This window comes from Amphiprion ocellaris, chromosome 4, assembly GCF_022539595.1.
Source record: "Amphiprion ocellaris isolate individual 3 ecotype Okinawa chromosome 4, ASM2253959v1, whole genome shotgun sequence".
NCBI classification, from domain to species: domain Eukaryota; kingdom Metazoa; phylum Chordata; class Actinopteri; family Pomacentridae; genus Amphiprion; species Amphiprion ocellaris.
The window spans coordinates 21,136,863-21,160,366 of record NC_072769.1 but is presented as its reverse complement, the minus strand read 5'-3'; the positions used below and the strand labels follow the sequence as shown (position 1 = coordinate 21,160,366).

At 39.1% G+C, this 23,504-nt stretch overlaps 1 protein-coding gene across 6 annotated transcripts; it reads left to right on the top strand.

Moving 5' to 3' along the window:
- The first annotated feature begins 1,517 nt into the window (after nt 1-1,517).
- abcg2d (ATP-binding cassette, sub-family G (WHITE), member 2d) lies at nt 1,518-21,850 on the top strand. Of its 6 annotated transcripts, none has more exons than XM_023291479.2 (17): nt 1,518-1,575; nt 1,935-2,073; nt 5,127-5,359; nt 7,824-7,883; nt 7,981-8,095; nt 9,442-9,594; nt 9,715-9,872; nt 10,567-10,718; nt 10,900-11,001; nt 12,036-12,286; nt 13,845-13,927; nt 17,927-18,016; nt 18,115-18,236; nt 18,351-18,505; nt 18,998-19,087; nt 20,452-20,564; nt 20,652-21,850. In XM_023291479.2, the coding sequence occupies exons 2-17, from the start codon at nt 1,969-1,971 to the stop codon at nt 20,797-20,799; spliced, it is 2,130 nt and encodes a 709-aa protein (XP_023147247.1). In that variant the 5' UTR covers nt 1,518-1,575; nt 1,935-1,968; the 3' UTR covers nt 20,800-21,850. The 6 variants fall into 6 exon arrangements, with proteins under 6 accessions (XP_023147247.1, XP_023147250.1, XP_023147246.1 ...); XM_023291478.2 differs by having other exon boundaries at nt 1,535-1,575; nt 1,916-2,073; XM_023291482.2 differs by lacking the exon at nt 5,127-5,359.
- Nucleotides 21,851-23,504: the final 1,654 nt, after the last annotated feature.

Here is a 23,504-nt window from a genome sequence, read left to right as displayed (position 1 = left end):
ATTGGTCAGCTGACTGGTTATGCCTAGACGATGCCACAGTGTGAAGATTTTGACAATTGATGAAATTCTGTTGCCGTGGCAACGCATCGTTGCCGTAATAAACAAAGCACTTTTTGACAGGTTAAAAATGCTCAAATGCTCGCCAAAATTACCACACATATCTGGACCGGCAACCCGTTTGATATTTTAGGGAAACTGCACATGTGTGTGGCAAAATGGCTCCATAGCGCTACCTGGAAAATTTCAAACAGTTACTACGGCCAGTACGTGTTACCTAGAATCATGAAACTTGGTAGGCTTATGTAACTCGTCAAGACACACAAAAATGTAATTGACACCCATGCCCAAAACCCAACAGGAAGTCGGCCATTTTGAATTATATGTCATATGTTTTGACAATTTTGGGTCATTTTTAGACATTTTCAAAAGCTATAAACTCAAACAGGGTAACACCGAGAGAGCTGAAATTTGGCCAGGATGTAGTGCAGGCATGGGTGATCAAAAGTTATCAAAATGCTCACCTTAAGTCTGAGGGCGTGGCCATGGCAGGCTCCTGAACTTTGATGCTTCGACATGACACATCAACTGCTGTGTAACTGCCCTAAACATGCTCCAATCTGCCTCAAACTTTACATGTATGATCAGAGTCCCGCCCTGATGACATTCACATGCTGAAATACAGCCACAGTCATAGCGCCACCTGGTGGATAGAAGGAAATGCTCTATAACTAACCTGGACATGGTCCGATCTGCCTGAAATTTTACGTGTGATCAGAGTCCGGCCCTCGTCGCATCCATAGGCCGACATGCACTCTCGGTCGCAGCGCCGCCTGGTGGACGTGCGTGGATTCGCCGACCAGCAAGGATGCGAGGACCCGTCCAACGCTGCTTGCAGCTTTAATTGTTTTTTGTTTCTTTGCATTTTAACACATAAAATAAAGGTTTCAAATTTCAGAAACTGGGTGGGGAAAAAAAAGGTCTAGGGTAATCTAGTCCGCATCTGACCAGTCTAAGATAAGTGGCTTTAAATGTAAATCTGGTCTTGGTGCGAAAAAGAGGTAAAATCTCCTTTCTGTTGTTTTGTTAGTTTGTCTTTTATGTTTAGCCTTTGTAGGGTAATCTAGTTCAGACCCGACCAGTCCAAAGTAAGTAGTCTGGTGCAAAAAAATAAAAATAAAAAATAAAAAATATTCTCTTTTTTAATTATTTTTTCCACGCAAATGAAATAAATGTTTTACAGATCACGAACTGTATTTTAAAAAATCTGAAGAGCCTCTGTAGGATAATTTAGTCCGGATCTGACCAGTCTAAACTAAGTGGTTTTAGATCTAACCTGGTCCAGCATGGTCTCCTTTTCAAAATGTATTTATTTTTTAAAAAAAATTTCACAAATAAGTTAAAGGTTTGACAAGCCAAGGCTTCTTTTTGAAATAGGTTTTGATAAATCTGACAGCAGTTTTTTTTTCGAGTTTTCCTGAAATCGTCGCTATAAAAGCGAAGCGTCGCGTTCAATTTCCGTCAGCCGTTGAGTGGGTAGCTAGCTAGCTAGCTACAGTGTCGTGTCGAAGTTCATAGGTAACATTTGCCTTTATATAGATTAACATATATGTAAGAACTTTATTTCACAGTTTAACATTAAAACGTAAGCTAACGGACGTTAATGGGTATTAACACGTAGGGTAGCTAACGACTATGTCTGTATTTTCGCAGTTTACGTTGTTCGACGTCCAGCTAAGCTAAGGCTAACAGTTCACTTGATTAAGCTAGCGTGGTTGTGTCGGTGAACTTCACAGCCGGCAGCAGGCCTCACTGTTTGTAGCTCGGTGGGGGTTAAGTTAATTTTAGAACCTAACTTCTTCTGTTTGTAGTGTTTCGTAAGCTATACTAAAAAGCAATGTTGTGATTGTATGATTAGCTGCAGTTGATTTCATTAGGGAGGTGAAGGGTTAATTCGCTGTGCAGCCCGTTATGTCTGAGGTCTGTGGCCCCGCTGATGTTACTCAGTCTGATCGGTCTGTGCCCGATCAGTCTCAAGCTCCTGAACCAGCAGTCTCCCCTGATCTTCGGTGCCCGGTGAGTCTCGAAGCTTTTCATCTACCTGTTGCTGATTTGTGAATAGCTGTTACGTTTTGTTTTAATTTAGTTTCTGCAAAAAACAAAATCGTATGCTCCAGCAGCACTTTAGATTGTCCAGTGTTGCATCAACACCCTTGATTTGGTGCATTGACTCCGCTTGTGTCTCAGTTAAACCCAGTGGCAATGATTTTATTTCTTGACGTTACGTGGACACGATGCGTTTTTTGTTTTGTCAGCTTTTGTACGAAAAAATAACCACCTTTAAAGTTATGAGTCATTCCAGCATTGGAGGACATTTTACGTCCCACCCATCAAATTTGATATAATCCATGTACAAAATATAAACATGCAGTTGTTGTGTAAATGTACTTGTCCTGAGACCAAATCTAAAACAACTAGGAGAAAAGAATGTTTGAAAATACTTTTTAAAATACCTAATAAATCTAGAGTTCCTCTTCAAATGCCATTTTCTCTTGTCCCACCCCCCTGATGGCCAAACTGAATTTGAAATGTCACAGTTAAAATTAAATTTAAATCAAATTTTTCATTGACATCTCCTGTAATTGTGAGATTTTTTTTAAATTAGAGTAATTTTTAAAATAATTATTATAAATGTGTCCCACAACAAGTGTTACAACATTTTTAGTTGGTAGAAGAAGGGGAAAAACAGTGAATCACATGAAACACTGGAATTAACATCATCAGTTTTCCTAAAGAATGAGCAGAGCAAAGCGGTCCTCTCTTCTATTTTTCATGTTTTCATGCCATTGTCAACCTTAATTGAATGTCTCACTCTACCTCATGCAACCCTATTATGCATATTATCAGGATAAAACTTTTTTTTACTGTTTTCCATCAGTCAGTTTGTCCTCTTGGTCAGCAGTAACAGCTAAATATCTAGCTTCTACTGCTGAGAAAAAGCTAACATTAGCATGGATTAGCAACCCTGTTACTGTGATTAGAGTAGGGTTAGCAAACAACAAATAAAACATGGAATAAAAATGGTCCACTGATGTGTAAGCTGAGCCAATCAAGCCTTTGATAGTTTAACTATTATTGATGAATATGGAGCAGAAAATTGTAAAAGGTTTATTTTGCAAAAAATTGAAGCCCACATGTCCTCCAGTTCTGGAATGACCCTTAAACTACAGAGTTTGAGTCCCATCATCAGAGTTTAAAACAGATGATGTTTATGATATGCTCATTTACTTTGGTAAAGCGCAAACATACTATAATATAAATGCCTCAGACTGTCTAGTATGTACACCAAAACTGAAAATTAGACATGGATCTAAATCATCTGCATGCAAGAACATTATAAAGAAAACTAATCACACCACAGTGCTCAAGGCACTGGAGCCATGTGTTATTCTTAAACTTAAAACTTGCATGTGAACAACTGTATTTTTTTTATTTATTGGACTTGTTTAGATCTGTTTTCATTGAAGATTAAACTGGTCACCTCACGTTATGGAATTCCTAACAGAAAATAGAAATGTATTCAACTTTTTCAGCAACTCTGAATAACTGTGTATTTGTTTACACTGAATTTATCCACTTTTTTTCTTGATTGGTCCCGACTAACTGGCTTAAACTGAAGCTGACATAGCAACTCACAGAGCAACGTTGCATTTCTACAACTGACATGCTGATGTACTATTTTCAGGAATATTGTCTAAAAATGTGTGCAAAAATTTTACATTTAAGGGACTTGAATCTAAAAACCATTGCATCAGTCTGTGTATATTCATTTTAGATCCAATTGTTTAAAAAGATTAGTATACCTATAAAGAATGTTGATGGTGCCTTTTAGTACAATAATTGTTTCCCTTTTGAAGGTTGATAAATATAATTTTAACCGTATGTCTTTACAGAAATGTGCATAAACTTTACCCACATGATATTTTAAAACTCTTGAAATAGCTGGTTTGGTGTTAAAACGGTAAGTATAATTTAGTAATGGAGAATGTTGTGAGTAAATTCTTTTGCTATCGGAGTTTATGCCATAACTGGCTGCATGTGTGTTTTACTATGATATGTTTTACTCTGATATGGCATTTTAGAAATACAGATTTTAAAGCATGTATTTAATTGGTACACAGTGTATTAAATAACAGCCTCACACTAGTGTTGAAAAGTAACTACATTTATTCAAATACTTCAGGGCAATTCTGAAGCTCTTGTATTCACTTGAGTTGCCTTTTATGCTACTTCATCCTCTTTCTTTTAGAGGGAAGTGATGCTCTTTCTATTCCATTTTCGATTTATTTAGTTACTCGTGACTCAATTCTTACGGTGGCTCCTGATGTGAATGAGTTCCCTTCTTTCACTAGGGAAAGTTAATGAAATAACTGTTTGAGATGCACAGAAGTCATTTTGTCCTACGTTCTGAGGAAAACAAAGATTAGGAAAAAAGGAAAAATCATCTCAGTTCTTACACCAGCTACAACAATTTTTAAGTATATTAATCTGATAATGCTTTTCTCTTAAGTACACTTTTAACTACAGGATTTTTCCTTGTAACATTATGTTTTCCTCTATTGTTGGGCTTTCACTTACACCCAATGATCAGAATGTTTACTCTAGGAATACTGTATTTTCTGTGATAGAGGTAATGAGTAATTTTCAGTGTAGTATTAGTACTTCTCTCAGTATTTCTCTTCGTTAAAGAATCTGTAGTACCACTGGCATGTGCAATACAGTCATTTCTATAATTGGTTGTTATATTTATTTTGGTTAATTCGTATTGTTGTACTACATTTCATAAGTCTTTGCTGCTCTAACACTGCAATTTTCCCCACTGTGGGACTAATCAGATTCAGAAGTACTTTATTGATCTACGAGGGGAAATCGTTGAATATCAGTTTATCTTACCTTTTTAAGTATGCTTTTGCTCTTTCCTGTATGGTTCGTGCATCATTTTATGAAGTGTATTAATATTTAATCATTTAAGTGCACGTGGTTGTTCCTGGTTTAAAAGCCGCTGTGAGGAACTCGTACTTTTTTTTTGTCTGAATCATTTTCGTTATATTTTCGTGTGACTAACACAGAGCGCTGCACAGACGATGACGGAGCCAATCAGTCGTAACGACCTTGAAATGACGAATGTCATTGCAAACCCTATGGTCACATCACAGCCTGACCCAGCAACAAATGGGAGCAACCAGCAGGGTGGTTCCACCGTGAGCTTCCACAACATCTGCTACACCGTGCAGCTAAAGAGAGACTTGTCATGCCAGGGACGCTGCCGTCGGACGGAGAGGGAGATACTTGTGGACCTCAAGTCAGTTACTCACTCTCACACTCTCGCAATAAACGCATTTTTTCCCCCAATATAAATAACATTAAATGAATCAGAAATCCAGTCTAGACATTGCTAATGTGGTAAATGAGTATTCTAGCTGGAAACGGCCGATGTTTTTTTTTTAAAAATGGAATATCTACACAGGGACAGAAGCCGCGTGTCCACTAGATGCGATTTTCCCGCACAGCAACACACCGCATCTGAAAATCGCATGGATGGCGGACGGTCACTAGCGGACCACAACATTGTCACATGACAGCGCTTGAGCAACAGTGGGCTGCTACGTGGTCACATGACAGAGCTTTCAGCTCAACACTCCGCCAGACGTGTTGGATAAACACAGCGGCTCAGCCGCAAACTTTTATTTCAAACACTTCAGTGAAAAAGATTTCTGAAAGCATTTGAGGAGAGAAATAAGCTGTGCAGTAGCTGAATCTTAGTTCACTGATGGCTAGTTTAGAAGTTTGAGGACAGTTTCATGATGTATGGATTCTCTGCACCCCGCATCAAATTTGCATAAAGTAGAAGGCCAGTCTACTGTATGCAAATGAGCTGCGGCCCGCTCCAGGTAAACACACCAAATCATATCTGGACACGCACTGCAACCGAACCAGCATGCCACAGGCTTTGTGTTTCCAGACATGTACCTAGAGTCCCATTTCCAGCAACCTTCACTTCTGTCTTCTAATTAGGGGCCGGCCGATTTAATTGGTCGATTATAGACCTCTTCAGCATAATCGTCATCGGCTGGAGTTTTGCCGATTAAACGCTGATATATTCTTAATTTCTCATAAAACAGTTAAGTGTTGGAATCGCGCAGAATGATGTCCATTTGTCCAATACATGGAGCTCTGACACCTTTCAGTCCTCACCGCTGTCTTCTCAGTAACATACAGGAGTAAGCTACAGCCAGGTAACATTACAAGAGTGGGCTGAGCAGACAGGTAAATTTATAACGATGCTGCAAATTAACAATGACTTAACAGGTCTCCTGTTCCAGTTTAACTCTTTGCCATGTGTCATGACAAGTGAGGCGTGCTCTGTTGCGTCAGTCATGCTTTTCATTTACGTTGCATTGCTAAAGTTGTGCTAACCTAACTTAAATTACTTCCTGTTTGTTTTTGTTGGCAATAACATCGCTGTAGTTATGCCAGCCTAGCATAGCGGTAGCTCACGGCTTAAAAGCCAGTAAGTAACTGCAGAAATAACATAAGTGTAAAAAAATATTTAAGAGTACACGACGAGTGTTCATCACACCATCAGCTGCGTATTGAGGCGCATTTAAGGAGGAGTGATGTGAACGCAGAGGGGAGGGGGTTTATTCAGTTAAAATGATTAACTGTTCCTTCAGCAACCAAAGCGATGTAAAAGAACACCTTAATTATTATTATTAAATATTACTTCTTTACATGCAGATCCTCCAGTATTTGATTCATGATACATTGGTTAGACATTGTCGTTCAGTGGAAAATGTATTAAGAGCTTCATGTGTGTTTCTGAGATTGTTGCTTTTTTACTCAAATTAGCCAAATTTCTCCCCCTAATGATGCTTCAGGATAATTTTCTCAAACAAGAAAAAATATATTTAATTTGTTGCCTTTCAGCAAGAAGTAGCAAAATTGATTGTTTTTTTTTTTTTTGGCTCATTGTTGACATTTATTGCATTAGTCCTTGTTGCACTTGGAGAACAGTGGTTTTTCATGCCAGTTAAATATAGCTCATTGTATCCTTATGTGATACTGGACAGCAATTAAAAGAGACTTACAATGGTTTCTTTCTAATGGTATTAAATACACCTGACATTTCCCATGGAAGAATGAATAATTTCACACAAATTTCATGGGTCTTTTCTTGCCACAGTGTTAATTATTTGCTATTAAGCATGGGTTCTTGCATATAATCTGTCTGAGCCAATATAGAGCAGCCTGCCAGGGAAACGAATTAAACAGCATCACGTGATAAACCTCCAGACTTTAATTCAGTCTTGTAATTCCATTTTATATCGCTGACTTGCTGGTGCTTTTGTGTAACTGTTCTCTCTGATGTCGAGGGATTTGCTTTTGAATTTTTTTTTTCAATGGTTTATACAGATTACAGGGTGTTTTGTATGCAGTTGTGAAGAAAGGTTCATGATATCTGTAGTGGTTACAGAAATGCTTTCATGAGCATTGCTTTGTTTGGGATAAGAAGAAAATAAATTTCATGATGTTACAGGAATGATTTAAGTGCTTCTAAATTTCACCAAGAACCGCGTTAATCCACTTCCCAGATCCCTCATACTTGCATTGTAAAATTGATGCAGTGAGGTTTAAATCTGAGCGTGCAGACCTTGCTAATAATTGGTAACAAAAGCATTTATATGTATGTCTGGGTTCATGCTTTTTCATTTTATTAATCTGCATTTATTTGGCCACATACACTTGTGTGTTACTGTCTTTTATAGTGGGATCATGAAACCTGGCCTGAACGCTATTCTTGGACCTACTGGATGTGGAAAGTCTTCGTGAGTAATGCATCTCTAAAACTTGTATTCAGATCATCACATGCATTCCTATATTTGTTGCACGTATATTTAAATGTTGTTGTATTGTCTTTCATAGATTCTTGGATATTCTGGCTGCAAGAAAAGATCCCTCAGGCCTCTCGGGGGAAGTTCTTATTGATGGAGCTCCACAGCCTCCAAATTTCAAGTGCCTCTCTGGCTATGTGGTCCAGGTGAATTTGAACAGTTTTAAATGACCTTAACCCATGTTTAATTTTTATTTTTTGGACACACTGGAAATCTATCAAGCCATATCCCTCATGAACAATAGATTAGGAAATCATTAAGGACTCCTGTTTCACTACCACTGCAATATTCCATACATGGACAATATTTGAACCCCATGTGCAACACCTTAATAACAATGTGCAATATTGTAATTTAAATTTACTCTAATTTATTACCCTGGTTGAACAAATTTGGTTTTTTAACAGTACTTTATTTACACTTTTACACAGTACTTCTTAAACTTATAGCATTTTTATTTAGAATTTCTCAGCTTTAGATTTATTCTTTTACTCTCTGTTGTTGTTGCTAGGTACTGCAGCTCCATACACCACGTCAAATTTCTTGTGTGTACGACCTCACTTGGCATTAAACGCTTTTCTGATTCTGATATTGTAAACAAAACTAACACTTTTTGACTAACACTAACGATTTTTGACTTTATGGTGACTCATAGGCACAATTAGCTTTCATTTTGTGTCTGAAGTTCTTTCTTTTATTTCACCTCCAGCAGCTCCCAAGAACAATGTCTGTTTAGCTGCTCCAGTGAAGCATCGTTTGTCAGCTAGCGACTGCATGTGTGTAATGTTGGACAGGTAGTGTCTTGTGGGTTTCCTAAAGTGATTTCACAGAAAAAAAGGCTGAAAGCTGAGGCATAAGGTGGATGAGTGAACCAGGTACGAAGGCAAAATGAAGTCTACAGCCAAGCTAGCAGCTCTACGAGTCCAAAGATGCACAGGGACACTTTGAGCTAAGTGCTAACACGCTAATGAAAAACATGTATATTTACAGTAATTTCAAATTTACTTGGAGCCGAGCCAAGTTTAAATTTGTGGTGTTTTTTTTTTTTTTATTTGACTTTGGGTGGAAAGCCAAATAAAGCATCACATCATTATCAACATTTCTCATTTATTGACAAAAGATCTGAGTTAATGGTCTCTGCAACTGGGCAAGTAACTAAATTTGTTACAACACACAGAAGTTTCTGTATCATTGGCAAAGTCTGGTGGGCAGAAAAAATCTAAACTGAACTGCAAGACATTAAAAATGTAGGAGAAGCGGCACCTTTTAAGTTACACACAGCCCTTTGATCCACTGTTAATCTAAAATTATAACGGCAGCTTCAGCGGCAGTTGGTTGTTCTAAACCCTATTAAGTCTCTAGTTCTCTGCATGAAAAGTCTGGAAATGTCATCAATTTGTGACGAACAAAGTAGAACGGGACAAAAAAATCAGCAAAAGAAACGTTTGATGGTGAGGACTAATGATCATTTCTGATCTTGGCGTCTTCATAGGATGATGTGGTCATGGGCGCCCTGACTGTGAGGCAGAATCTGCGTTTCTCTGCAGCCCTGCGACTGCCGAAGTCAGTGCCGCAGAGGGAGAAGGAGGCTCGAGTCAACCACCTCATTACAGAACTGGGTCTTGCACACGTGGCTGACTCTAGGGTATGTAGCTGCTACATAGTCACACATGTGGTATCCCACATTACTCATCTGGTGAGGGTTCAGGTAAGAGTCGGGATAGACTCATCGGTCCATGTTGTGTGGGGATGTTTTTTTTTTCAGGTGGGCACAGAGCTGAACCGAGGAATCTCAGGAGGAGAGAAAAAGAGAACCAGCATTGGTATGGAGCTGATTATGGATCCTGCAGTTCTCTTTCTGGATGAACCGACCACAGGGTTGGATGCTAGCACTGCCTGTACTGTCCTTCTGCTGCTGAAAAGGTAATGAAAAACTGAAACTGCTTCCCAGATTTAGTCTAGAATTGTTTTTAGAGAAGAGTCTTCAGGTTCAAGGTTAGGCTTGACATTGCATTTAAAGCAACATTGATCGTTTTGATATGAACACATTCTGTATTTACAGTATGCAACACCATTTGCTTGTTGTGAACCTACTGTCATTTATTACGCAGATGTTGATGAAATGTCAGTTTCTCCTCCTTTAAATGTTTCACTCATTAACTCAGTTTTAATCCTAACTAAATATTGCTTTTCTGTTGTTCATTGAATATTTTCTACTATATTCTGCCATACACTTACAGTCATGATTTCTGTAGTTGAAAGGTGTTTATGTTAAGACATGTTTGAATTATGGCCCTAAAAATTCAATAAAAAGCCAGAAAAGCGGCGATCTAATGATTGACCTGTCGAACAAATCATAAAAAATGCACTCTTCCATAGCTCAAGTCAGATTTTGCACATCACCTCTGTATAACATCAAGTGTCAGCAATACCACCTCACATGCAAAAAATATAAGATGCCACCTTCTTTAGTTTTCATATTTAAAGGTGTGGAGGCGTTTGTGAAACACAAACGGTCCCTGAGTTTCTTTTCTTACCTCTGAACCTAGAAATTGAAAATTACGCTTATGTTCTACTTGGATCACATTTTGCTTATCTGTTTTATGTCTGTTTTCAGAATGGCTGAAAAAGGAAAAACCATAATTTTGTCCATACACCAACCTCGCTACTCCATCTACAGGCTGTTTGACAGCCTGACTCTGATGGTTAGTGGTAAAATGGTGTATCATGGACCAGCACAATCCGCTTTGGTCCACTTCAACAAAATTGGTAACTATGTGCTCTCAGAACTTACCGCCACAAGAAACTTGGTTATAGTCTTTAGATCAAGTTCAGATTAATTAGTAAATAAATGTAGAAGGTTGTTCAGCTACTGGAAAACAGTGTTGCCATTGTATGTATAGCATTAGGTATGTGTTGATACTAAACAGGGCCATTGTCTTTGTTCCAGGGTATCAGTGTGACTCAAACGATAACCCAGCTGACTTCTTTCTGGATGTTATTAATGGAAACTTCACCGCTGTAACCAGTCCCCCAGTGAACCGCCGAGAAGGTAATGCTACATACAGTACCAGCCAAAAGTTGCATTGGTCAGTCTCCTCTGAACAGCTGATGTAGAGATGTGTCTGTTACTAGGACTCTGTATGGCATTTATCTGGGCTCTAATCTGAGCTGCTGTTAACTTTCCATTTCTGAGGCTAGTGAGTCAGATGAACTTATCCTCAGCAGCAGAGGAGACTCTTGGTCTTCCTTTCCTGTAGCGGTCCTCATGTGAGCCAGTTTGGTTGTAGCACTTGATGGTTTTTGCGACTGCACTTGGGGATACATTCAAATGTTTTGCAATTTTCCAGACTGAAGTAATGATCGTGCTAGTGCTGAAAGGTTTATTAGAGTAGTCAATTGACACCCCCCCCCACCTCCCCCTTCAAAAAAAAACCAAACTCCTAAACATTTATCTAAATTCTTTGGATAAAATAATCAACATTAAATTGATGCTGGTCTACAGGATATGGTTGAAGCGCCTGGAAATAACCATTAAGAGTCCATAAAATTGTGATTATTTGATCGGAATATAGTAGCTAAGACCAAGAATGAACTTTCGCACTCAAATGTTTTGTTTACACACTCAGAAGACATTTTTAAGCCACTTCATAATATTGAAACACAAATTTTGGGAGACCGGATCAAGATGAAGCAAGTTTGTTTGTATAGCACCTTTCAACAAGTTGAGGTGATTTATTTAAGATGATAAAGGGTATTTAGACAACATGTAAATATGTAAACTATGCAATATTTCAGTACAAATAAGTTCACTTTTAACAGCAAAAAAGAAATTAATTTCAAAGTAGAAGAATGAAAATTACACTCCATAGCTGAAAGAATGTAAAATCTGCAAAATTATCTAATCTACATGAAGGACTTGCTGCACCCTAAAAACATTTCGACCAAATTTTATGAAAGTTGACATCTTAAATTCTTTTTTTTTTTTTTTTTTTTTTGAATGTTTTTGTGGTATTATTGACATCTGCCATAGTCATATTTATTTCCAGTGACTAAATCTCTCATACCTCTTGTATTTATGGACAGTTTTGGACTTTGATGCAATCAGCAGAGCAAGGCAGAACATCAAGGAGCACCTGTTGACGGAATACATAAAGGCTGAAGACTTCAGCACGACAAAAGCTGAACTGGAGCGCATCATCAAGGATAAGGCGACTGTACCACGTCCTAAGTCCCGCACTGTCACTTATAACAGCCCCTTCTTTCACCAGCTACGATGGGTTGTTTGGAGAACTTTGCTGAACCTCATGTTGCAACCGCAAATATGGCTGGCCCCGGTAAGCACGTCTTTATTATTTAAAGCAACTGTTTGACAAAACTAGCAATTTGTCACTTTGCGGGAGGTATGTGCTGGGCTGTTTTTTGGCTCAGAAAACATGCTTCATGTCTAGAAATAGTAGTAGACATAGTAAGGTGAGAGTGAGATCAGCCGTCTCATCTTACTCTCATTAGCTAATATGTGTATTTCCCAAAATGTCATGGAAATTAGAACAACCAAGCACATTCAAAAGGCAGACCGGGTCACAAAATAAGGTAGACGGACTGAAAACAGGCTTTCGTGTTATGGCAGGGAAACTCGATTTCACAAAAAACAAATAAGCTTTTTTGCCAAAATGGTGTATACTTACTTCTTTCAGCCATTGGTTTATATATTTGCTAGTTAATTTAAGTCCAGTTTCTCTCCTCTGATTTTTTTTTTCTCTGTTTAAATTTGATCTTGACAGCTACATCTGTAAACATCCCTGTGATATTATTTATTTGCAGTTACAGTATTAATTGCATATTGTTTTTAAAGAAGAGTTTTGTTTTTATTCAGTCAATACAAATCTTTAGAATGTTAAGTTTTAAGGCATTCAGGTCTGAGTTAAGCATCATGTCTTTTATATTTCTGACCAGTCGAATCCTACATTTCTGACACGCATAAACCTAATTAGATTTTCAGTTTTTTTTTTGGTCATAAACATGATGCATTATCACCTCTGAAAGAAAAGAGCATAAACTGATCTGTGTCATCATGAACAGGATACACAGAAAGCACTTTGGAGGGGTTAGCTTAATACTCTCATTAGTCGACCCATGGCGGCAAAATGCTGTCAGAAGTCTCCTCACTTTAAGAATTATTAACAGCTAATTGGCCCTAAATAAGTCAAAATAATCCTACAAGAGAGGCTCTAGGTGGTGTGGGTGCTGTAATCGGCTTTGGTGACTGTTGTGACCCCACTCTTGCCTCTTTGGGCCAGGATCTGAACTGATATCATATCGAGCCAAAGCCCCTTGGCCTTGCTCTAGGAGTCATCACATGATGCCATCATGACCTATCCCTCCACTGCCCTGCTTCCACATGAGGGCCTGAGGGGAATTAGGTGAAAAAGGCTCAACCTTATTGGCTTATCCGTTCACCCTGGGAACCGCTTGTTCCAGTCATAATCTGTAAATTGTTAGGCTTGAAACGTGTCTCTTTCAGTTTTCTCACTCTTTTCTGTCGTCTTCTCCACCGGCAGTTCTGGAGGGGAGGAGGGGGGGGACACCAGAAACCCTGATCCTCAGACAGCATTTTCTGTTTTGCCTATGAGGAGAATTACTTCCCAGTTTGCTCATTTTATTTCTTCACATTTACCAACATTTTTACTTTTCTGACAAACATTCAGTCAAACCTAGTTTAGTTCCATGAGGGCAGAAAGATTAGAATGTTTTAAACTCAACTCCTTTGATAAGTTTCTAAGCAGTTAGTCATCAAATTGAGCAACAAGAAAAATATTTATTTAATTATATATTGTATTAGAACTTTGTAGAAGGTCATCACAGCCTATAAATCTTCATGTTTTGTCTGTGCAGCTTGGAGTCAACATTTTCCTGAGTCTCCTCGTTGGAGCCGTTTTCTTTGGGGTGAAAGATGATCAGAGTGGACTCCAGAACAGGTGAGAGAACCAATCAAATACACACGGCAGTCATCCTGGGATGGCATACAATGGGGATATATAGCCTGGACAACATGTCTCCTTATTAAGCTTCAGGTTAAGTGCCTTAATTGGCATTAAAACCACTCACAGATGAAGTGACTGACATTGATTATTTTGTTACAACTGCACCAGCACTATATTCAATCACAGCTTGAAGCTAATTCAGATTCAGAAAACTTTTTGTCCCCAGGGGTCAATTAAATGGGCACGTAGAGCAGGCAGTGCAATAATGATGTAGTAAAGAGAGGGATGTGTGTGTGTGTGTGTGTGCGTGCGTGCGCGCAAGTGACATACTAGTGCAATATGTCATACATAGTGCAAATACAAATGAAAGTAGGTGCAATATGGACATGAGGTAGATACAAAAATATATCACGGTAGATATAAATTGCAGAGTGCAAAATGGCACAGTGCACATTATGGGGGAAGTAGGATAAATGGGCAGATCTGAGCAACTTTGACGAAGACCAAACAGCGATTGCTTGATGACTAGATCAGAACATTGTGTGGTATTCCTTGAATGCAGTGGTTAGTACCTACCAAAAGTGATCAGAGGAGGGATGACTGAACAGGTGTTGGGAGTGCAATTTGGCCCATGTAGTCTGCTCCAACAGAACAGCTACTGTAGCATAAATTGCTAAAAACCTTGTTGCTTGTATAAAGGCGACAGGAAAAAACAGTGCATTGCAGCTTGCTCAGTATCTACCTGCATAGCTGCACACGTTGAGCCCTGTCCACCGCCAAAAGCACTGACCATGGGCATGTGAGCTCGAACTTGACCATGGGGAAATGGAAAAACTTGGCCTGGGAGTCTGATGAATCAGATTGTGAAGGCAGTGTGATTTGGACAGTATTCTGTCATTAAAGTGGATGCTACTTTGACATGCCCCCACCATTGCTACAGACCACATATGGTCCTGCATTGTGGCGGTGTTCACTAATGGCATTATTCAGCATGACATTGTTCCCTGCCTCGTTGCAGATGTTCTTCAGGAATGGTTTGAGGAGTACTTTGATTTGACCACAAATTAAAGTAATTTCCTTCATTGTGAGACAGTGTCAGACCTACATGCACTTCAATACAATATCAACCCATCCATTATCTTTACATCGCTTAATCCTCATTAGGGCCACGAAGGCTGGAGTCTATCCCAGCTGACTTGGTCAAAGGCAGGGGACACCCTGGACAGGTCACCAGTCTGTCACAGAGCTACAGAGCTACATATAGAGACAAACAATCAGTCACATTCACACCTACAGACAATTTCGAAAAAGCAGTTAACCTCAGCAAATTTTTGCACTGTGGGAGGAAGCCATAGTACCCGGAGAAAACCCACGCATGCACAGGGGGAACATGCAAACTCTATGCAGACAGATCCTGGGAAGGCCGAGATGCGAACTGGAGATCTTCTAGCTGCAAGGCGAGACTTCTAACCACCATGCCACTGTGCAGCCCAATACAATATCATAGTTGTACTGTGCAGCTGTCTGTTATCAATAATCAGCTGAATTGATCAGTAAAATAAATAAATTACATTTACCAGTTTTCTATCAGCATTCCTGTCTTACATCATTTCCAGTTACAGCTTTCTACTGTCATAATTTTTTATATTTGTCATTGTTCTCCATTAAAACAACCTGTTGACTGAAGCAGCTGCACATGATTGATCCATTTTGTGCAAAACGAGTCAAATGACGCGTTAAACGCTCCTGTTTGTGTAACAAGTTTGAAGCAGAAAGTCTGAGTTGACAAAGAAAGTTGAAAACCACCTTCACACCTGTTAACTCTGATGAGGTTTTTGTCTACTCACACAAAGAAAGTCTGACTATGTTGAACTGCCTTCATAGTTAAGCCCTCTGATCTGCTAAACGCTGTAAACAAGAGAAATGCTGCACCGGTTAATATAGAAGCGTCCTGTTAAATTTAAAATCCCCTAATAATTTATTGATTACAGATCCGGGTCCGTATAGGATGATGTCTGGGTCCAGACTAGTTACTGACCTGGGGTGTAGTATGTTGTGGATTAAACGAAGCCTCGATTCGGAGAATGTTACCTTGAGGAATTTTAGTAATTGAATTACTCGAATAATTCAAGGAATCGTTTCAGCCCTAGATGGCTTTTATGTTCTGGCTCATTGGTGTAAATATCTGCTTTTGATGAAGAAGTGTGAAAAGTAGAGAAAGTACTGCTCTGCTAATCCTCTTACTATATTTTATTGGGCACAGCCTGGTACTCACAAATCAGGCACATTAGAAAACTCTTCCTTGGTCTCTGCATCCTTCAGTGAACTATAATGTGATTATATTTAAGTCAGTGCTTAGCGGCATGGCAGACACTAGTGTATGGGACTTAAATGTTTCAAATTATTCACCCCTCCCTCCTTTTTTCTCAGTGCAGGATCAGATATCTGATCTCACTGGAGTCAGTTACCTCAAACATGTATGCAAATTTGAATGTTAAAATGTACAATCAGTTCCTGGTGTACAAAAAGATACAGTGAATGAAGGATGAGAAAGTCAGCAATAACAGAAAAGAAAGTCTTTTAGAAAACAGGAGCCTGAGTTTAAATCCATCAGTTAGTTCATGACGATAAATGATTCTATTTATGGGCTGCACAGTTGCTTGGTGGTTAGCACTGTTGTCTTGCAGCTAGAAATGGTGTGTAGATAATGGATGGATGTTTCTACTTACTGAGAAATGATAATTGTTTGATCCTCTTTAAATGTGTTTTTTTTTTTTTAAATAATTTACGAAACAGCAATATTAATAGATGTAGTATTTTTATGTGGCCTCAGTAGCTAGTATCATCCCCTCAAGTAGAAATTACTTTATGTAGGTGTTTTGCATTATTGTACACGAGCTTCTGATCCAATTTTTGGCCAATCTTCCGTGTAAAATTTCTTCAGTTGCCAGCTGTACGGCTTCAAGTCCTCCTGAAACTTTTCAGTGGGATTTAAATCTGGACTTTGACTCATAAGTTGACTTAATACCGTCACATTATCTTTCAGAACTCTTTGTTGTGATGCTGAATTAATGACTTTATTGGTGACTGCAGGCTGCTGAGTTCCTGAGGCAGCAAAGCAGCATGACACTAACTTCAATCATGTTTCACAGTTGGTATGAGGTTCTCATGAAAAGCGTCAAATAGGTCTGCTGCTGTGGCTATTGATTCATCTGTCCAGACCACATTATTCCAAAAGGCCTGTTCTTGGACTGTATGTTCAAACTATCCTTTTGCTTTCATGTTCTTTTTGGACACTAAAGGTTTTTCCTTCCTTGCAGGTCAAGTTTGTGCATTTTTCTTGTGATTGTACAGATCTTCTTTGACACCAACAGAAGAAATTTTTGACTGGCTAGCCCCCCCCCCCCAATTGTTTAATGTCCGTATGACAGATTTTTTTTATTTACTTAAATTTGATGACAACGAAATGTCAGCTTTATATTTCATTTGCACATCACCTTTTATCTGTAGATGCCATTTCAATACGTTTAAAAAAAAAAAAAAAAAAAAAAAAAGCTGAAATTTCCAGATTTGTGCATTTTTTCACATGGTTCTATTTGCAAATAGTGGCCAGATAGCTGAGAACCAGTAACGGATGAACTTGATCCTGTGTTGCATTGCAGCAATGAATTTATGCACTATAACGGTAGTTTTGGCTTTGTGTGTCTGAGTAAAGACAGCCTTTCTAATCAGCAAAGTGTCAAAAGTCCAGTTATTATTCACTTAAATCATAATTTTGATTTGTAGATTCTAACCAGTGCCCAAAAATGCAATGAAAGTTAGGTTTGAAGTGCACGTAATCACGTCTGTCACAGACTCGGCACAGGACTGACCTCAATTTACCATCGGACAGAAGCGTCCTCTCCATCTCTATGGACACCTGGAGTCGGCCTCAATAACTGCAGACTCTGTAATATGAAACACTAGAGACCTGATTTAGTTTGCTTCCTGCAGGACGGGTGCCCTCTTCTTCGTCACTGTCCACCAGTGTTTCAGCACCGTCGCTGCAGCGGAGCTCTTCATCAAGGAGAGGAAACTGTTTATGTGAGTAGTCTAGCTCAGAGCTGGCATAAATGCGAATTCTTTGTACATAGTTGAAATTGGAATGAGCAGTCATATTTAACGTGTTTCTCCTCTTCTAGCCACGAGTACATCAGCGGCTACTACAGAGTGTCGGTCTACTTCCTCGCTAAGATGCTGTCTGACATCACTCTCCGCTCTATCGTCATTTCTGTTTTCAGCTGTATCGTCTATTTTATGATAGGTAAGACTCACAGCTCCACAACCTGATTGAGTTGCAGAGTATTTAAAGTTTTTAGCTTCTTAAATGCAGAATTTAAATGCAAAATCACCATCTGTAATACTTGTGACTGCTCAGGGTTCAAGTCCACACCAGAGAACTTCTCCATCTTCCTGCTGACGCTGCTGCTGGTGTCCTACACAGCCACAGCCTTGACTGTAGCCGTCTCCGCTGACCAGAACGTCGTTTCTGTCGCCAACATCCTCATGTCCATGTGCTTTGTTGTCATGATGGTGAGAGACCGCAAACACAGAAAATCACGCAGAGACACATATTTATGGTGGCTTTTTTTACATGCTGAAAGACAAAATCCTGAGCGGAATAAGCAGTCAACACTAAATGAAGGTAATGTAGGCAGAGTGAGGGGGGGAAGTAAATCTGGCACATGCTGACGGTCTACATATGCTAGCAAATTTCAATCTGTGCTTTCCAGGAACCAAATATTTTCTATCCAAACACCTCTTCAAACTATCAGTGTGGGGGAGACACAGCAGCAACACAAATAATTGACTCTTTAAGATTCAAACAAGATCAGGGTTTTCAGTACAACAGATTCACATGTCAAGAATGCTTCTGATAGTGGAAAAAAGCACAGGTCAGACTAATGAAGGTTCTCTACTGTCTAAATGTAGTTAAGTCATGTTGGAGAAACTGCTTGCTGTGGGGAAGGAAAAGCAAAGCTTGTAGACAGTTTTTTTTTTTTTTGTTTGTTTGTTTGTTTTTAGCTTTTTTCAGGTCTCCTGGTGAACCTGCCCTCCGTCATAGTCGGGCTCTCATGGGTGAAGTACCTCAGTATTCCTCGTTACGGTTTTACAGTAAGTTTGAATCAAATTTAAGTTTTGACTGAAGAACATGCAGACAGGTTAGCTTCAGAAACATTTGCAGTTTGAAAGGAAGGTATCAGTATTCCTGCTCATCTCATAGTATAACAGATGTAACAAAAGTACTTGGAGCACAGTACTCCAAGGCTGTTCATTCCACCATATGGCATTGTCAGAAATGCAGGTTTGTTTTTGTTTTTTTTAGAAATGCAGCATTTATTGATGATCAGAAAACACAGCACCATAAAATGTGTTCATTTAAAATAGATGAACCCACAAACAAAATGACCTTGTGCTGAGCACAGGTATGTGTTATGCATGTGTATGTTGTGTACGGATATAGAATCGCATGACCTAAATATGTAGCGGGTGGCGAGAATTGATGGGACTCAGAAACACCCCCACAATTTAATCAATTGTTCCTTGAATCATTTCTGACAGATAAATCCGCAGCTGTGGATTTGTAGTAGGATCACAGTCATGTGAGCATCAGCAGGCAGCTGATGTAGTGTTCACTTGTTGTCATGGTTACAGTGATGCCGTGTCTCTATCCCGCAACAATACAGAAATCTTTAACAAATCCATGGATCCAGACTATGAGCCGCATCACTGCCAAAATCTAATCATTTGGTCCTTGTATCATTTCTGACCTTCCCTGAAAATTTCATTCAAATCTGTTTGTCCGTTTTTCAGTGATGTTGCTAACCGACGCCGATCGGCACATAGCTGTAACATGAACTGTGTCTTTAGCATGTTCTCTGACGATTATGGACAAATGATAGCAAAATGTCTGAAATCCACACCATCTTGTGTGCAGAGGAAACCTGTTAAAACACATGCCTATTTATCTTTTTATTATAATTTAATTGAGGGGAGGCCCTTGGAGGCTTCCCTCATATTTGGTGTGAGTTTTGTTCAGGCATCATGAGATAGACCCTGGATTTGGTTGTCTAGTGCCAGAGCATGATAGCTGAAAACACTGTTCATCATCTGCATCTGTCTCTGGCTCCTTCTCAAGCTAAAGTAAAGATAATTGGTCTCAATCCAAAACTATCACAAAGGACAAGTTCCTTAGAAAGTCCATGGCTGGAGTTACCATAACGGCCTCATTTGCCACCAAAATAATGTAATTGTTTAATTTGTCATTATGAATTCTAATTTGTGCACTTAATAGCATTTTGGGAAAAAAATAAAGCATGACCTTAAAATCCGAATATATTATATTTTTTCGCTGTCCCTCTGACTACTCAGGGGCTTCATACATACACATTATACATACACATTGTGTTTCCGTTGACATCTAAATCCTCTGTCTCAGTAGCTGCATGCACCATATTTCCATTGTTCTTCATCTTCAGGCCTTGAAGATCAATGAGTTTGTCGGTCTGATATTCTGTGAGGACACGGTGACCCACAATGGCACCACGTCATCTATCCTGGCCAACTGCACGATGAGCGTTCGTGGTCTCACGTGAGTAGAGCTCTTCATGTTGATCTACAGCGCCTCATCCTCTCCCTCTAGTGCCTGACCCATTTTAACATGACAATCCTATTCCAGATGTACAGGAGAGCAGCATCTGGAGTACCAGGGAATAAACTACAGTGACTGGGGACTGTGGCAGAATCACGTGGCTCTGATGGTGATGACGATCCTATTCCAGAGCGTCGCTTATCTGAAGCTGCGTTTCATCAAGAAGTTCTCTTAACATCATCGTGTTGGTCTGTGAGAAACGAGGTCAGCAGATGTTCTTAAAAGCAGCTCGCCATCATCGAATAAGTGTGACGTTTTGGAGAAGTACACTTGTTGTCCTTTTGCATAGAATTTAATGGTCAGGAGGAGGGTAGCTTAGCATAAAGACAGAAAACAAAGCTGATTTGGTTTCGTCTAGATTTTAAAAATCGATGTACCATCAGTAAAGCTGACAAATAATGGTTTTAAATGAATCCATTCACAATCACTATACTAAAATTATTTAAAATGGTGTAGGTGTGGAGGAAACCATGCAGTTTAGTCCTCCTCTATGATTACTGGCTGGTGTTTGTTTGTTGGTTCACAGCAGGTGGGTAGAAAATAAAAACCATGAATGTATTATTACAATATAATAGAACAGCTTTAAAATGCATCTAGCTGCCATAAACTCGGTGCGTGGAAAAATAATGATTAGAGCAGCTTTAATGTGCATTTTTTTTTAACTTGCTGATCTTCTCATGTCAGAATCGGCAAGTAAAGCTATCTCCAAAATGTCCAACTTATCAAATGTGCCTTTGGTTTACAGATAAGATCCTTTTCATGCGAACTGTTTTATTATCTTTATTGGAGGAAAGCCTTGTCTCCACAGTTTTAACTTTTCAGGAACTAAACTGTTTTCCTTGATAGCCCAAGAGGGGAGTAGGTTTTCTGAACGTAGAACGTTAGAAGTATGGAAACAGGATTTTATTTATGAATATTTACTTTCACTGTATTATGTTTTGGATTTTTTTACATATACTGAAGCAAGGCTTTCTTGGTTTTTTACCTCAAAACTGATCATGTGTAACTGCAGAAATTAAATTCTATAAAGCAGATAGTGTTAATGTAATCTTTTAGCAGTGAAGTTCCATAAAATGTTTGTATCCTGATGCAGCTTTTTAATGACATGTATGAATATTTTAATTGGTTTTGTTCTTTTTTATGAAGTTATATAATTTACAGTGTTGCCTTTTATGTTCTCAAAACTGAATAAATGTAACAGAATTTACTGAATTTTGTATCTATTTCCTTCATAATTTGTACCAGATTACACATTTATTCAGTGAACACTATTGGGAACATTAAGAAACTGTGAACCCTTAAGATAGTTCAGCAAGTTAGCATGTAAAATAGACCTTTAAAAACGGATGTGTAGGTTTTCCAGAGAGAAAATTTCCACATCTAACATTTCACTGTACTTTAATCGCCTTTTATTTTATCAGTGAAAACATGTAGGGATGTACACTAGCAGTCAAGTTTGGACACGCCTTTTCATTTAATGGTTTTACTTTCATTTTCATGACTATTTACATTGTAGATTCTCAATGAAAGCATCAGAACTATGAATGAACACATGGAATCATGTAGTAAACAAAGTATGAAATTAAAAAAAAGTCCAAACATGTTTTATGTTAGATTCTTCAAAATATCAACCCTTGGCTTTGATTACAGCTTTACACACTCTTGACATTCTCTCCATGAGCTTCATGAAGTAGTCACCTGAAATGATTTTCCAACAGTCTTGAAGGAGTTCCCAGAGATGCTGAGCACTTGTTGGTCCTTTTTCCTTCACTCTGTGGTCCATCTCATCCCAAACCATCTGGATTGGGTTTAGGTCAGGTGACTGTGGAGGCCAGATCATCTGACCTAAGCAGCACTCCATCACTCTCCTTCTTGGTCAGATAGTCCTTCCACAGCCTGGAGGTGTGTTTGGGGTCATTGTCCTGTTGAAGAATAAATAATGGTCCAACTAAACACAAACAGGATGGGATGGCATGTCACTGCAGGATGCTGTGGTAGCCATGCTGGTTCAGTGTTCCTTCAGTTTGGAATAAATCCCCAACAGTGTCACCAGCAAAGCAAAGCACCCCCACACCATCACACCTCCTCCTCCATGCTTCATAGTGGGAACCATGCATGTAGAGACCATCCATTCACCTTTTCTGTGTCAGGTGGAATCAAAAATCTAAAGTTTGGACTCATCAGACCAAAGCACAGATTTCCACTGATCTAATGTCTATTCCTTGTGTTTCTTGGCCCAAACAAATCTCTTCTGCTTGTTGCTTTTCCTTAGTAGTGGTTTCTTAGCAGCTGTTTGACCATAAAGGCCTGATTGGTTCAGTCTCCTCTGAACAGTTGATGTAGAGATGTGTCTGCTACTAGAACTCTGTGTGACATTTATCTGGACTCTAATCTGAGGTGCTGTGTTAACTTTCCATTTCTGAGGCTGGAGGCTGGGATGAACTTCTCCTCAGCAGCAGAGGAGACTCTTGGTCTTCCTTTCCTGGGGTGGTCCTCATGTGAGCCAGTTTGGTCGTAGCTTGATGGTTTTTATGACTACACTTCGGGATACATTCAAAGTTTTTGCAGTTTTCCAGACTGACTGACCTTCAGTTCTTAAAGTAATGATGGACTGTTGTTTCTCTTTACTTAGCTGATTGGTTCTTGCCATAATATGAATTCTAACAGTTGTCTAATAGGGATGTCAACTGTGTACCAACCTGACTTCTGCACAACACAACTGATGGTCCCAACCCCATTAAGAAGGCAAGAAATTCCACAAATGAACCTTGACAAGACACACCTGTGAAGTGAAAACTGTTTCAGGTGACTACTTCATGAAGCTCATGGAGAGAATGCCAAGAGTGTGTAAAGCTGTAATCAAAGCAAAGGGTGGCTACT